Below are 16080 nucleotides of genomic sequence, written 5' to 3'. Positions count from 1 at the left end.
ATCAAGTCTGCCGGCAGAGGGAGGGAGGGAGGGAGGAAGGGAGGGAGGGGTGGCGAGCGCAAGAAGAAACTGGAGAGGGCAGTGCGGGCAGGCGCAGGTCCTGTGCGACGGGGGGCGGACACGGCTTCCTCTGGAACAGAAATCCAGAGATGCTGCCGGGTCTATAGGTCTGAGTCAAGGTCATCTGCTCTAGGGGTGGCTGTGTGTGTGTGGGGAGACTAATGCCAGGCAGCACCCACCTAGCCCCAGTCAGGTCTCAAGTGTCCTGGATTCCCCTCTGACCCCACCCACGGCCTGGATGCAGAGCGGAGAAATGGCCAAGGAACACCACAGCCTTGGGCTCGGCCTGGCAGTGTCGTCCAAGGTCAGTCCTAGAGAAGGGCAAGGCCATGGTGGCTGGGCGTGTGTGGGGCTGGGGGTCCTGGGCAGACAGTGAGGCAGCCGGGAGCTGCAGCACGCGCCCATCAGAGGGGAAGGCAGTGGGAGAATGGGACATCCCCACATCCCAAAAGGACACTCCTGACAGGGCGCAGGATAAGCCAGTGCCGGGGCCCCAGGGGAGCGGAGGAAGCCCTGCTGGGAGTGGCTGGTGGGACGGGGTGTGTTCTTGGGAGTGGGTGATGGGCATGGCCTATGCAGGTGATGGCTGCCAGGGCAGGAGGGTGGTGGCACTCACACGTCCCCACCTGTAAGAGGCCCAGCCCAGGGCCACTGGAGGGGGACCAAGCACCCACACACTGCACGCCAGCTGCATCTCTGCTGTTCCTTAGTAACCAATTTATTTCCATTACCTGAACTGTGACATTGGACAGGATGGCATAGAGAGGCCAGACCTGGCCTCTAAGAAGGGCAGCTCTGTTTCCAAACTAACTGGGCCCTCTCCACGGCCGGCCCCCTTCCGTCCTCGGCGAGAGGGAGCCGCAGCTGGCTTCCGGCAGCGTCAACGTTGAGAGACAAACGCAGAGGCAGAGAGGGGTGAAGAGAACCACAGCACAAATGGGAGTGAAGAAAGTGGCCAAGCAATCGATAGCAAACCCATTTCTGTCTCCAGATTAATGGCCCAGCTGCAAGAAATGGGGGGAGGTCCTGGGGGAGGGGAGGGGTGGGGGAGGGGGAGGCGCACAGGCTGGCAGGTGAGGTGCTGACCCCGGATCAGCAGCACTTGGTGGGCGGCTGAGGCCCCCAGAGGGGTCCCCAGGGGGCTTTGGCCGTATCCCTGGCTTGGGGGGTCAGTGTTGGGTCCCGACTAGTGCGTGGGGGAGGGGGTGCTGGGAGCGCTGAAGCCCGAGCCCCTCCTCTGCCTCATATGCTGCCGGCGTGGGCAGGCGCGGGGCTGGGGGCACAGAGGCATTGTTTGGGAATGGAGACCACATGGTTGTAGGAAGGGCTGGGTGGGGGCTGGGCCCTGCAGAGAGGAGCCAGCCAGGCCTCCTGCTGCTGCGCCAGCTTCTTTGTGGGCCCTGCCAGAGCGCCAGCCTGGCCCCTGCCTCCTGGCCGGGAAGCCCCCCAGAGACGGCTGCATGGTCAGGACCGCGGTGGGAAGCAGTGGAGGGGACAGCCCCGTCGACGGCCCTGGTCCCACCCCAAGCCCAGGCAGGTGGGAGGACTGGCTGGCTCCGCAGAGCTCAGCACTTGGACCTCAAAGGCCAGGCGCAGGCTCCTCCCTGTGTCCCGAGCAGAGCAGAGGTCTAACTTGTACGCATGGCCCTGTGAAGAGCGGAGCCTCCGAGGTCTCACAGCAGCAGCTCTGGGCCGGCGCTGGGCTGAGGCCCGGCCTGGGAGACAGGGAGGCAGGGCACCTGCAGAGGGGGCGACGTCCAGAACCATCGGGAGCAGCTGGCTGCCCCGCCGGCTGGCAGGGGGTGGGGGGCAGAGGCAGACTGGCTCTCTGCAGGGCCCCCTGGGATGCGCGGGCCAGCAGCTGACAGCTGGCCTGGCACAGCGGGCTCATCTCGCTGGGACACAGGGCCAGGGGCTGCTTGCTCAGAATCCGCAGGTCCTGGGGGCCAGCCTCCCCCGGGCCAGGGAGGCTGGGTGGCCCAGACCCCTGTGGGCTGCCAGGGGAAGGGGTCTGGGAAGGAGAGGCAGGCCTGCGGGCAGCTCGTCGGCAGGACTGCGGCTGGGGACCTGGGCTCCTGGCTCGGAGGAGGAAGCGGGAGGAGGTGATCACCACTGGCTGTCCTGCTACTGCCGGGGTTGGGGGCTCTTGGGACAAAAAACGAGGCCTCCGGCCAGGACGCCCCAGGTCTCTTCTCAGCACTGCCACTGGGGAACTGCACCTTGCGCTTGTGGCCCACGGCGGCTGAGTCCGAGCCAGAAGAAAGGTCCGTAACACCAGGGTTGGTCCGGGGGCGCTGACAGGCAGGACTCCTGGACGTGGCTGTCCCTGCTGGGTCCACAAACACCTCCAGGGACCCCTCCGGCTCCTGGCAGCTTGCTCCTGGTCCTGACGCCTCGCCAGTCCCTGCAGGTTCAGACGGAGCCTGCACACCGCCCACCGTGACAGCCTGCTGCGGCGCACCGGGGGCCTGGCAGGTGTCGCTTCTCTTCATGGGAGGCGTTGCCCTGGGATGGGAAGGCTCGCTGTGGGGCAGGGTCTCGGCACAGAGAGGGTCGCCGACAGACGCTGGACCACCTGACCGCCTGCGGGGACAGAAACATGCAGTGAGCTGCTAGGCTCAACTCCAGAGAAGCGGCGAGCTGGGCCAGGACCAAGGGCAGGGGGAACGGGGCACGCGTGGGGCTGCCCTTTGGGGCCCAGGCTGGGGCTGACTGCAGCGGCGGCCAGTGCTGTGTGCTTCCCGGGTTCTGTGGCCACAGAGGAGGCTGTGTCCTTTGCTGGCTGCAGCAAGCGCCAGAGCCTGGCTGTCCACGCCCAGCGCAGCGGTGCAGCCGCAGCCCAGAGCGCGGAGTGCCTGACGCCCACCACACTCCGCGCGATCTTTCCTCTGCGGTTACCCCAGGGAGGGGCCAGGAACCACCCCCCTCCTACTGACCCTCCCACCGCAGCACCTGGGTAGGAGGAAGGCAGCCACACTCTGCGGAGGCCCAGGCTCGATCAGCTAAAGCCGCAAAGGGAGGGGGAGCCCCTCAGGGTTCAGAGGGTAGAGGACGGCTGGGAAGAAAGGTGAGGCGGGAGCGACGTGTCACAGCCTGGTCCCCGCTGCTGACACGGGGGGCTGCCGGCCAGCGAGAGTGACGGCAGCGTGGGGCATGCTGTCCGCAGCCCTGGCGCTCACCTGGGCAGGCACGCGCGGAAGGGGATGTCTGCCAAGCTGTGGCTGAGCTGGGCGATGATCCTGTCGACCTCCGCGTATGGATGGGCTTCCAGAGCAAAGCCCTGGTGCTGCGCGCTCTGAAGATGCTGCCGGGGGAGAGGGGGTGTGGGCATCGGGCAGGCCGCTGTCCGGCACTGGAGGACGCGGCCACGCCACGGTGGAGTCGGGGCAGGGAGGGGCTCACCACGTGGAGCTCGTGGAAGGCCTCCTGGCAGCACTCGCAGTACCCCTTCTTCCTCCGGGGCACGGGGCGGGCGGCCGACCGCGGGCTTGGCTCTCGGGGCCTGGCAGGGAGGGGAGGTGGTCACCGCTCAGGGCCCGGACCCAGGCCAGGGAGGCCAAGAATCCACAGGGTCACGGGGCCTGGCAGACACAGGCGGCCTGTTCTACACCCGGCACACGCAGGCAAGGGCAGCGGGAAAGGCACAAGGAAGACCCCATGCGTGCAGCCTTCCCAGCTCCGCCCTTTCTCGCTCACTCATCTCCGACCACAGCGGGGGGGGGGGGGGGACCAGCAGTGATGGTGGCAGCAGGAACCCCTGGAGGAAGCCCAGTTCTGCTCCTCCCCACGCTCCCATCGGTCTGGCATGCGAGATGGAGGGGCAAGGGGACCGCGCGGCCCCCCGTGGGCGGCCTCCTCTAATTGGACTCCCCATCAGAATCGCGGCCCTGGTCTGTGGACCTACAGGGCGCTGCTGCTCGGCTTTCCTGGCAGACTCAAGTCCGCCTTCCAAGTAGGACACAGTCCCGGGAGTGCGCGGGGAGGCTGGCGGGCCCCACTGTGTGAAGTGTTTAGAGTGGACACGTGGCAAGAAACACAAGCAAGGCTTTCTTAGCAGTCACTGAGGAAGTCCTCAATGACCTGAAAGAGAGGTGGGCCGAGGGTCCTGGAAGCACAGACTCAGAGTGCTCAAACGTTTGGACGTGAACACGCGTGGCGAGCCCTGCCACAACACGGGGACAAGGACTCAGGCTGGTGCCCTCAGCAGCACCCAGGGCCAGGGATGGGGGGCAGCATGGCTGACGAGCACCTTGGCCACATTATCAGCACTGCAAAAGCAGGCATCTGGGGCCGGCGCTGTGGTGTAAAGCTGCTGCCCACAGTGCTGGCATCCCATATGGGTGCTGGTTCGAGTCCCAGCTGCTCCACTTCCCATCCAGCTCTCTGCTATGGCCTGGGAAAGCAGTGGAAGATGGCCCAAGTGCTTGGGCCCCTGCACCTGTGTGGGAGACCTGGAAGAAGCTCCTGGCTCCCGGCTTCAGATCGGCCCAGCTCCGGCTGTTGCAGCCATCTGGGGAGTGAACCAGTGGATGAAAGACCTCTCTCTCTCTGCCTCTACCTCTCTGTAACTCCACCTTTCAAACAAATAAATAAATCTTAAAAAACAAAAACAAAAACAAACAGAAAAAAAAAGCAGGCACCCTGTGACCCAGCTGTCCACCCTGAGGATTATCCCACAAACATCCTTGAACGCCTGCAAATGGACTCGCTGGCCACTAGGCACGGCAGCTCGTGCAGGCCCCGACACGGCTTACCCAAAACAGAGCAAATCTGGCGATGGAACAATCCACAGCCATCAAAGGAAACAAGGATGCCTGTTAGTTCTGGCAGGAGGGGAACTGAAGGTGGATGAGGGGCAAGACACAGGGCCCAGCACATCCACCATGAGGGGCAGGGAGGACCAAACACCTCTGGAGCCAGACCCAAGGCCTGGAGGCTGGGGCATGGCTGTGGGCAGATTTCTCACTTCTTAACTCCGGAATTTTGAACCAAAATATAACAACTTAAAAAATGTAAAAACAAAACATTTCCTCCAAGACAGATTTTCCACATATACCTTGGAGCCCTGAGGGACCAGCTGAGCCTGGCCCGGCCCGTCCTGGCCTTATGCAGACCGAAGCTCCCCTGTATAGTCTCTGTCCTCGGCCACCTCAAGGCCACCCCAAGGCTACCCCAGGTGAGCTCCCTGGCCAGTGCCAAGCCGGCTCTCTGGGAAAGGTGTGAAGGGCCGTGGGACTCAGCCGTGAGTCCCCTCTTTCTCCCTCCCGGTGCTGCCGGCTGTTACAGGCGGCCGCCTGCGCCGTGGGTCTGCCCAGCCCAACTCTCCCCGTCCATGGCTCGCGCTGCGGCTACCCTGTCAGTTAGGGTCTGAGAAGGCGTCTGGGTCCCTAACCAGGAAGGGCTCGAATTCTCCCATGTCTGGGGCACGGCAACATTCAGAAGCCACACGAGGCCAGAGGCCCCCAGCCCCTTACTCCTGACCATTAGCCATCGGGTCTCGTCTCTCATGTGCACCTGGCGGTGCCTGAGAACACAGCTCAGGGCCTCCGCCATCAGACATGCTGGGTTGGTAGGCGTGGGCTGGAGCCCAGGCACCTGCATTTCTGAGGGGACCCAGGGACAGACGTGAACAGGAGAAGCCGGCCCACTGCCCTGCGAGCACGCAGGTCCCATTTTCAGCAGGGACGACGAATGCTGCCCTTGTCCCTCTTCTCTGGGCTGAGTTCCCAGAATGGACTCCGCCTAAGGAGTGGACACACAGCTGGTCCCTAAGTGACCCGCAGGCCCCTGGGGGGCAGATGCTGGCCTGGAACCAGCCCTGGGAAGGCGGGAAGTAGTGAGACCTACCTGGGATGCTGTGAGCCGCCCGGGGTCCTTGGGGCCTCAAAAGGGCTGGCGTCTTTGGGTCCCAGAAAAGAAATTTCAGGAAAGGATTTAAACTGGTGGTGACAAGGACGGAACTTCCTGAAACACAGAAAACTTCCACTTTGACTACAGGGGGAGGGAAGGGCTGGGCAGGGGATTAGCCCAGCTCCCCAGCGTTCAGGCCAGGCAGGGCAAGCAGCTGACGTCCTAGGAGCACCCGCTTTCCCATGTGAACTCGGCACCCCTGTGTGCCACGGCTGGCCTTCAAGCTCCTTCAGCTCAGCCCCTGCTGTGCCCTCTGTGCCAGGGAGCCAGTGCTGCCACCCCGTCCTCCAGGAGGGAGAGGAAGAGCCCCGTGCCTCACCCAAGGGCTCGTGACTTAGTAAGTGGCCAAGGCCAGAGCCGGAGCCGCATCTCCAGACCCCCGGTCCCCCTCTTCCACCTCCCATTTTGCCTCCTGACCCCTCGGTAACCTCTAGCTGGGCAGAAGCTAAACGGAAGAGTGTGGTGCTTTTCCTCTTCTACCAGGTGAGCGTCTGGCTTTAGGCTGTTCCTCAGTTACCACCCAGGGGCTGGCGTGGTGGCACAGCGGGTAAAGCCACCTCCTATGATGCTGGCATCCCATATGGGCGCTGGTTCGTGTCCTGGCTGCTCCACTTCTGATCCAGCTCCCTGTGCTAATGCACCTGGGAAAGCAGAAAATGGCCCACGTAACAGGGCCCCTGCCGTCCCTGTGCGAGATCAGAAGATCCTGGCTTCAGCATGGCCCAGGCTGTTGGGGCCATCTAGGGAGTGAACCAGCGGATGGAAACCTCTCTCTCCCTCTCTGCAACTCTGCCTTTCAAATAAATAAATTAATCTTTGGGGGGTGGGGTGGGGTGGGGGAAGCAGTCCTAAAGCTGCACAGCGGCAGTCTGCGTCAAGTTGTAAGTGCTGCAGAGACTTCTAGAGCCAGCACTGATTTGTCTGCCCAGCAAACCTGCGATGGATGGGCGATGGGCTGTGCTCTGGGGGATGGAGCGCAGCCTCAGGCTCCGGGGCCCTTAAGGAGAAGGGTGCTGTCCACAAGCCTTGTACCCCTTCTTCCTCCCCAGCTGTGTTCGGTTCTGCTTAGAAGGCTCGCCACTTGAGGCTGGTCATGCTAAGTGGCTTCGAAGAGCACCTTCTTGAAAGGAGTGCATGGACAGACACCCAGACTGGGCCTCCCTGGCCTGCGATGCCACGGGCGCATCGGCTGCAGACGCTCTGCGGTGAGCGGCAGACAGCGGGGCCCTGGTGTCTCAGGCTGACTACTTAGGAAGGGCTGGGGTGAAGAAGCAGCCCTGCAGCGTCCCCCACGTCTTGCCCTGGCTGTTGGCCACCAAAGCCAGCTCTGCACTGCTCCGTGGGCCGGCGCCGAGTGGGGGGTCCAGGCCCACTGGCCCTGCCTGAGGCTGAGGGACACAGAAACTTCGGGTCTCCGCAGTCCCTGCTGGGTCTTCGTGGACTTCTTTCCTTTTTAAAACCTTCTGTTCTGAGATAATTGCAGACTCACGTGGACCTCCGGTCTAGTACTTACTGAAGCTTCAGAGCTAACCGAGATGTCCGCTGACGGCTCACCAGGTCAGCATCACCAACGTGAGCTCCTGCTCCAGGCGAGAAGGGGCCTTGACAGAGGACAGAGGGCCACGCGGAAGGAGCGGTGGTTGGAAACGAGCCCCTCCTGTCTGAGTTCTGTTTTCCCCACAGGAAGAGGAAGAGGAAGAGGAAGAGGAAGGCCGCCCCTCAGGCTCCCGGCACCCAGAGCTATCACGTGCTAACACGCGCCAGAAAGCACTTCCCAAAGCCAAGCGTAATTATAGGCCTCACCAGGTCCCCGGGCCTGCGATGCGGGAATCCCCACAGCCAGCCCAACATCTCGACTTTAGCCAAGATGATTTCTTGGACAGTGACAACCATCGTGATGGCCAGTGCTGAGTGGCCTGTGTCAGCTCACACAGGAGATAGGTGGCGGTGACGAGCCTCAAAGTGACGCCACGCGCTCATAAAAGCAGAGTATTCGGCAGGAATTCTGCTCTGACTCATGTGCCACACCACCCTTCAGGCTCCTCCAGGGAAGACAGAGGCACGGGGCTGGGCCAGGTAGGACGCTCCCGGCGACACCTGCATCCCATGTCCTAGTGCCTGGGTCCAAATCTCCACCCAACAGGAGAGACCCAGATTGTGTTCCTGCTCTCGTTGTTGGCATTCGGAGTGAACCAGCAGGTGAAAGAATTCTGTCTCAGGCTAGCGCTGTGGCGCAGTATTGGTTAAGTCACCGTGTGCAGCGCCGGCATCCCATATAGGTGTAGGTTCAAGTCGTGGCTGTTCCATATCTGATCCAGTTCCCTGCTTATGCACCTGGGAAAGCAGTAGAAGATGGCCCAAGTATTTGGGCCCCTGCACCCACCTGAGAGACCCGGATGAAGCTCCTGGCTCCTGGCTTCAGACCAGCCCAGCTCTGGCCACTGTGGCCATTTGGGGAATGAACTAGAAGATGGAAGACCTCTCTCTGTCTGTCCTTCTCTCTTACCTCTGCTTTTCAAATAAATAAACAGGGGCCAGTGCTGTGGCACAGCAGGTTAAAACCCTGGCCTGCAGTGCTGGCATCCCATATGGGCACCAGTTTGAGTCCTGGCTGCTCCACTTCTTATTTTTTAAGATTTATTTTATTTATTTGAAAGACAGAGCTACAGAGAGAGGTAAGAGCCAGAGTGAGAGGTCTTCCATCTGCTGGTTTACTCCCCAAATGGCCGCAACGGCTGGAGCTGGGCTGATCCGAAGCCAGGAGCCAGGAGCTTCTTCTGGGTCTCCCACATAGGTGCAGGAACCCAGGCACTTGGGCCATCTTCTACTGCTTTCCCAGGCCATAGCAGAGAGCTGGATGGGAAGTGGAGCAGCTGGGACTCAAACTCATGCCCATATGGGATGCCGATACTGTAGGCCGGGATTTTAACCCGTTGAGCCACAGTGCCGGCCTCTGCTCCACTTCTAATCCAGCTCCCTGCTAATGTGCCTGGGAAAATAGCAGAGGATGTCTAAGTCCTTGGGCCCCTGCACCCATGTGGGAGACCTGGGAGAAGCTCCTGGCTCCTGGCTTTGAATCGGCCCAGCTCCAGCTGTTGCGGCCATTTGGGGAGTAAACCAGCAGATGGAAGAACTCTCTCTCTATCTCTACCTCTCTTTCTAACTCTTTCAAGTAAATAAAATAAATCTTAAAAAAAAAAAAAAAAAACACACAAAAACTTGCTCCTCAGTTGGTAACATAAAAGATATCTGGCAGAAGCATGCAAACTTGTTTTAAAAAAAGTAACAGAACTCTGTCTCTAAAAGAAATATAAAATGACTGTCAACATTCTTTAAAAAAAAAAAAAACAAAACACAAAAGGTGAGGGTGGAGGGGCTCCAAGCCCCCAAGGCCAGCCCCGGGCCCTTGAGCACCCCGCTCCTCTGCACAGGCCTAGGGGGTGGGCGGAGGGAGGGCCCCCACTTACCTGCTCGCGTCTTCAATCTTGAGGAACGGCGCCTTCAGCCTGGCCACTGCAGGGGAGGGATGCTCACGTTGGCCACGTGCCCAGTGCTCAGGAAACGCTCCGGGAGCAGAGCTCTGCCAAGGGCCCAGAGCCGGCGCCTCCCCACTGGCAGAAGTGAGGTAGCCCTCCCCCACTGCCAGAGGCCCGCCCTCCAGCGCAGGACCGGGCACCTCCTGGTGTGGGTCCCTCCCTGAGACCCTGGGTGTCGGGGGATCTCAGCAGCAGGACGGCAGAGATCTGGTTCCCGAGGAATCAGGGCAAAAGGGTCCCGGGGAGACAGTGTCGGAGTCGGCTCATCTAGACACGCAGCCCCCCGCCGCCCCGCCCAAGCTGGTCACCGGCAAGAGCCCCTCCCGTCTTCCCACAGTAACGGAGGTGGCGGAGACAGGCGGGAAGCCTGGGCAGCCCTGACAGCCAGCTTCCCCAGAGAGGCTCCCGGGCCTACCACTGGCTCCCAAGCAACAAGCAGCCTCCTCTCCCTGGGCAGCGGCTCCCATTAATTACTTTTTGAGGACAACTTCTTGTCTTTCTAATTAACTGAGACAGTGATTAAAATCCGTTCCCCCACAGACTTCCTGGAATTTCGAGCCTGCGAGAAGTGCCAAGTGACTCTCCGTAGCTCCTGCTTGTGCGTGCATAAATGCCACTTACAGAGCGTCTCTGGGAGAAACAGCCAGGGGAGAGCCTCCTGCTGTCCCAGCGGAGCCCGGGCTGCCGCCCATCACTCTGCCTGTTTGTCAGTTTAGGGAGGCTGGCATTTCTGAGAGCGCGGCGCTGTCTAACTGCCCACCCCAAACTGCTCCTGGATCACCAGGAAAGCATCTGAACTTTGCACAGTGCCCGGAGCAGCCACGGCGCAGGCACCGAGGACCCGCGCGGCGCCCAGGCCTGCGAGGAGGAGCCGCGGCGCAGCGGCTCTGGACTTGCTCTTGGAGACACCTCGTTCGCCCCAGAAAGCCAAGGCCCAGGCTCTGGAAACCCGAGGGGGGCGACGCAACCTGGGCTCGCTTCCCGCCACAGAAAAGGCAGCAGATGCTGCCACAGAGGGAGTCGTGGGGAAGTGTTTACGGAGGGAGGGATTGCAATTAGAGGAGGAGGCGGCCACACTGACCTTTCCGTGTCCGTGCTTCTGGTGCTGGACGCGTTCCCTAAGTGGAAAGGAAACTGGGTTACGGACGCGAGGGAGCCACGGGGGCCACGGACTGGGCCTGGTGGGCTGACTGTCCCACTTTGCCTCCTGCCATCTCGGCCTGAGCCGGAGCAGCTCTGAGCACAACACACCCCCGGCCCCGCCTCCCGAGGGTGAGAGGAGTGGGCAGAGGCCCTGTGTGTGCATCTCCCTGGCAGCTCCTGCAGAGGGAACGCAGGACGGTGCAGAGCAGGAGCTCAGGAGCCGTGGGGCCTGGAAGGCGAGGGCAACCACGGACCTCATGGGCCCTGGCAAGAGTTAAAGCATGGAAAAGACCCAACCCGGAGTCCATGCTCACTACCTGGCAGCTGCCAGTCCCCAGGCTGCTGCCATTCCAGGTCACCTTGCAGGACAAAGGTGAAGGCAATGGCCATCTGCTCTCCTGGGCACTTCCACTCTGTGCATCAAGGCCACATTTTTTTTTTCTTTAAAGAAACACTTTTTTCAAAAAAATTTATTTTCATTTTATTTGCAAGGGAGAGGGTCAGAAAGAAGCTAGGAGCCCTGGCTGGTAGGGACCCAAGTACCTGAGCCGTTATCTGCTGCCTCCCACGGTGCACATTAGCAGGGGGTAGGATCGCAAGTGGTGCAGCTGGAGCTTGAACCAGGCACTCTGATACAGGGTGTCAGTGTCCCAGGAGGTGACCTAAGCCACTGCACTAAATGTCCACTCCCAGACCACAACTGAGCCAGGCTGGTCTGGAAACGAAATGATGGAGCAGGCATTTGGCCCAGCAGTTAAGCCCCCTGAGATACTTGATCCTGTACTGGAGGGCCAGCGTCCAAGTTCCTGCTGTACTCCCAACTCCAGCTCCCTGCTAAGGTGTACCAGGAGACAGCAGCTGATAGCCTGCCTCCCTGCCACCCATGCTGGAGACCTGGATCGAGCACCCTGCTCCTGGCTTTGGCCTGACTCAGCCTTAGCTGTTGTAGGCATCTGGGGATGAAGCAGTAGGTGGGAGATCTCTGTGTCTTTACCTTTCAAACAAAATAATAATAATAATAATAAAAAGCAAAACAAAAATTAAATGGGGACAGTATTGCACAGTGGGGTAAGCCACCAACTGTGATGTTGGCATCCCTTATGAGAGCACTGGTTCAAGTCTCGGCTGCTCTGCTTCCAATCCAGCTTCCTGCTCCTGCCCCTGGGAAGGCAGCAGAAGGTGACCCGAGTCTTGAGCCCCTGCCACCCTCGTGGGAGACCTGGATGAAGTTCCTGGCTCCTGGTTTTGGCCTGACCTGGTCCTGATTATCATGGTCATTTGGGATTTGGGGGAGGAACCAGTGGATAAAAGAGCTCTCTCTCACTCTCTGTTCTGCCTTTCAAGTAAGTAAATAAATGTTAAAAAGTAAAAGAGAAATTAAAAAAAAAAAAAAACTAAACAAACCCTAACTGTAATACAACAACAACAAAAATCAGCTGACAGCAGGGGCAGGATGAGGCTCAGTGGCCTGGGACGGTGTGGCTGTCTGGCACAGGGAGGTTCCAGATTCTCCTCCAGGACACGGCTCTGGGGAACACACACTCTGGGGAATACTTCCATATCCCTCACACACAGCAGATCACAATTAAAACTCACTGCAAACACTCTCGAGTGGCCACAAAACCAATGAAAAGTTAACACAAAGCACGTCCCCCCCCCCAAAAAAAAAAGCTGTGCATTTGCATGGGGGGTGTGTGGATTTTTGACAGGTTGGCTTGGATGGGCCTGAGGCCTAGAAGGAAACCTGACAACTGCAGATGCGCGAGTCAGGAAGGGAGGGCTGGGGCTGGGGAGCAGAAGCCGGATGGGGAGGGACTTTCTGTGGCCTTGGACAGCCCTTGGATTTCAGGTGACAGATTTAGTGGCAGTTCCGAATCCCCAGAACTCCTGGTGCAGGAGGAGCAGGGAAGCAGCGGCTAAATGCTCCGGCCACTCTGGCCATGCTTTGCTGCCTCCGCGAGGCCTGCCCTGTCCTGGGCGCCGGCCCCGCGTGCACCTGCAGGGTCAGTCCTTTCCCCAGACTTGGGCTGGGCGCTGGCCAGCGCTCTCTGGGTGTGGTGCACACAGTTCTAACTCCAGCAAAGAGAGGGAACGCCGAGCGAGCATGTGGAAGACGGCAGCTGTTTCAAAGCCTCACGCCGCCCCCGCCAGCTCCGCCACCTGCAGGCTCGTTGCCAGGCCGAGCGGCCATGAGCTGTCATGAAACTTTTCTAGGCCAGGAGTCCCCACAGGGCGCGCAGTGAATGCCTCAGCGAGCCAGTGCACCCGGGGGTCTGCAGGGAGCACAGGGCCAAGGCAAGGGAAGAAAGGCAGTGCAAAGCTGCGGACGCGGCGAACGAAGTAACCAGGAGGCCGCCCCCTGCTTGTGGTTTCCAGAATGGCCAGGAAGAGAGCCTGGGTGGGTCATGGCTTTAGTGGAGCCGCCAGAGGCCGCGTGGGGAACCACCGCTGCCCGAGAGTTAGCAGGGCGACCTACCTCTGCCTTCTTCGGCTCCTGTTTCTTCACACAGAGAGACCCCAGAGACAGCTGCTGCACGTGCACCAACATCTCTGCGGAGAGGACACTGGGCTGCAGTCACCAGCTCGCACCCTCCTGGGCGCAGGGCTGAGGACGGAACGCCAGGCCAGGCCACACCCGCCCCATCTACCGGCCTGGCCTGCCACCTCCTGGCTGGGGGGCACCTCTGCACCTCCTGACAACAGAGGGAAGGGCTGGGCTGGGTCCTCGGCCTGACGCCGCGCTCACAGGAATCACCGGCGGCAGCTTCATTTGGAATAGGGGTACCTCCCGGGTCACCACGGACACTGAGGACCACTGAAGAGCTGCTCCTGGTGGGAGGCCAAGCAGGGCAGCTACTCAGATGTACCCCGGGGAGGAAGACCCGCTTCTGACCCACAGCAGGGCAGGACATGAGAACCAGTCACAAAGCGCTGGTTTTTTCAGGGAGACAGAGGCCCCCCCCCCCCCCCCAAGACCTGGAACTCTCCCCAAGTAACCTCTCAAGCCCCGTAGAAGATACTGACACCGGGGCCGGTGCTGTGGTGTAGTGGGAAAAGCTGACACCTGCAGTGCCGGCATCCCATAAGGGCACCAGTTCAAGTCCCGGCTGCTCCACTTCTGATCCAGTTCTCTGCTGTGGCCTGGGAAAGCAGTGGAAGGTAGCCCAAGCACCCATGTGGGAGACTGGGAGGAGGCTCCTGGCTCCTGACTTCGGATCAGCCCAGCTCCAGCCATTGCAGCCATTTGGGGAGTGAACCAGCAGATGGAAGACTCTCTCTCTCTTTGCCTCTCAAATAAATAAATATTAAAAAAAAAAAAAAAAGAAAAAAAAAAAGAAGATACTGACACCAAAGGGTGGGGTAGCACCCCAGACAGCACTTGGGGGCTTTCCCAGGTAGATCCACCCTAAAGCGGCTCAGTGAGGGTGAGAGCAGTTGCCGCCAGCGACTCAGGACAACAATCCCAGTGCCGCTGCTGACGGCCTGCAAGCAGGCTGTTTAGAGCGTGAGGCACCCCTACAGAGAAGAGAGGACACAGGGTTCACAGGCCGAGCTGCAGCGAGTCAGGGCCACAGCACTATGCCCAAGAGACCATGGACAGCTCCCTCAGTGCCTCGGGGGCTCGGTCTCCACCCCTGCACATGGGGACAGGCTTGTGGTGAGGATTCAGCGCGGTGACCGCTGGCACAGGGTGAGTGGCTGCTAAGGGGCTGCCTCCCTGTCTGCACGCTAGGACCATCACCCTGGCTGGAGAGGGGTGCTGCAGCCACAGCCGATGGCCTGTTCCTGGCACCTGCAGGCCACAGGCGTCCACGTTCTGCTGTTGTCACCCCCTCTCCCACCCCTCCACCTCTGCACAGCCACTTGGTGACAGTATTTTCGGCTTCCAGCTGCCAGGAGCGTACATAGCCATGAACCCTCTACCAGCTGACATTTCTGGCCCAAACCAACAACTGTGCCCTCCCCCGGTGCCCGGGGGAAGCAGTACCGTCCACGTGCAGGACCCGCACTCCCCAGGAGCGGGCGTTGGTCAGGAGGCTGCTGCTGCTTCCACTGCCGCCGCCGCTGCTGCTCCCCTGCAACGACAGAGACCGCCAGGCAGGACGTGAGACTCCCCGAGGCCTGACGGGGCAGGGGAGCGTCCCGCGGAGGGCCCTGGGTGAGCCGGGGCGTGGCGGGCGGGAGAAGGGCCTGGTGCCCAGAAGACACACCCTGCCCTGCACACGGGCTGGCCCCGTCAGCAGGACACAGCCTGCTGTGGCGACCCAGAACTGGGCTTCCAGGAGACCTGTCCGTCAGGAGGGCCTGTGCACGCAGCAGGGACACAGGATACACTGGGGACATCACAGGCACCGCTGAGCAGGACGCTGCTGGCAGCAGAGCTCCGTCTGCCAGCGCCTCTCCCTCCCCACAGCCACGATGCCCATCCCGATGGGACCTCAATGGCTCCGCTCACAGAATCACCTTCGCTCTTCCAGCTGCCATGTAACTAGACAAACAGCTACTGAGAAAACACGCCCCGAGTCTGGCCGACGCGCCCAGCAGCCACGTCCTGCCACATCTTCCAGGGCTCTCTTGGCAGGCTCGAGTGGAGCTGGCTCTGGCTCTAACGTCCCCAGGTGACGCGGGGAACTTCTCTAAGGAAAGGACAGCACGCCACCTGTCGCCGAGTGTGACTTCCGCGCGAGCGGAGAGGCCGCCTCCCTGTCCAGCGGTGCCAGGCACCCCTGCCCTGTCCTGCCCAGCTCACCTGCTTTCTGATGGCCTTCTGCAGCAGCTCTTTCCCTCTGCTCATGGGCACCTGGGGGAGAGAGCACAATGGGGTGTGCTGCGTGGCGCACAGCACGAGGGCAAACAGATGCTCACGTCTGAGCTGGTGCAGCTGCCATGGGGTCACGTCCCCCGGAAGCTAAGAGCAGAGACAGCTGAGATCAGCAGAAACGAGAGCCGAGAGAACCTGCAGGGGGCAAAAGTCCAGGTCACCCAGAGGGAGCTGCAGCTCGGGCCAGCTGCCTCCCGTGGGGAAGGCACCCACGCTCACTGAGGTCAAGGTGTGACGAGTATCACAACACCTCTTCTTAGAAGTTTGCATTCAAGTACGGAATGACTGTCCTTGTTTCACTTTAGAAAGGTTTTTTTTTTTTTTTTTAAATATTTATTTATTTATTCAAAAGGAGGAGATACAAAGAGAGAAGGCGAGAGAGAGAAGAGACAGACAGAAAGGTCTCCCACCCGATGGTTCACTCCCCAAATGGCCACAACAGCTGGGGCTGGGCCAGGCTAAAGCCAGGAGCCAGGAGCTTCTTTCAGGTCTCCCACACTGGTGCAGGGCCCAAGGACTTGGGCCATCCTGCGCTGCCCTCCCAGGTGCATTAGCAGGGAGCTGGATTGGGAAGTGGGGCAGCCAGAACTTGGACTGGCACCCATAAGG

General features: G+C 60.6%; 1 protein-coding gene across 13 annotated transcripts in view; it reads right to left on the bottom strand.

Moving 5' to 3' along the window:
- Window positions 1-760: 760 nt before the first annotated feature.
- The window catches only part of DBF4B (DBF4B-CDC7 kinase regulatory subunit), a 46453-nt gene continuing 31133 nt past the window's right edge, over window positions 761-16080 (bottom strand). For all 13 annotated transcript variants that reach the window (XM_070060573.1, XM_008271629.4, XM_070060574.1 and 10 more), the window contains 9 exons: window positions 15400-15450; window positions 14638-14725; window positions 13126-13199; window positions 10588-10624; window positions 9438-9483; window positions 5908-6024; window positions 3463-3562; window positions 3240-3364; window positions 761-2643 (listed from right to left, as the gene is read on the bottom strand). In XM_070060573.1, the coding sequence (XP_069916674.1) occupies window positions 1734-2643; window positions 3240-3364; window positions 3463-3562; window positions 5908-6024; window positions 9438-9483; window positions 10588-10624; window positions 13126-13199; window positions 14638-14725; window positions 15400-15450 (1548 nt within the window). In that variant the 3' untranslated portion in view covers window positions 761-1733. The remainder of the gene's footprint in view (window positions 2644-3239; window positions 3365-3462; window positions 3563-5907; window positions 6025-9437; window positions 9484-10587; window positions 10625-13125; window positions 13200-14637; window positions 14726-15399; window positions 15451-16080) is intronic.

This window comes from Oryctolagus cuniculus, chromosome 17 (genome assembly GCF_964237555.1).
Source record: "Oryctolagus cuniculus chromosome 17, mOryCun1.1, whole genome shotgun sequence".
Classification (NCBI taxonomy): Eukaryota; Metazoa; Chordata; class Mammalia; order Lagomorpha; family Leporidae; genus Oryctolagus; species Oryctolagus cuniculus.
Note: the sequence above shows the minus strand (reverse complement) of the source record. Positions and strands in the feature narration are given on the sequence as shown.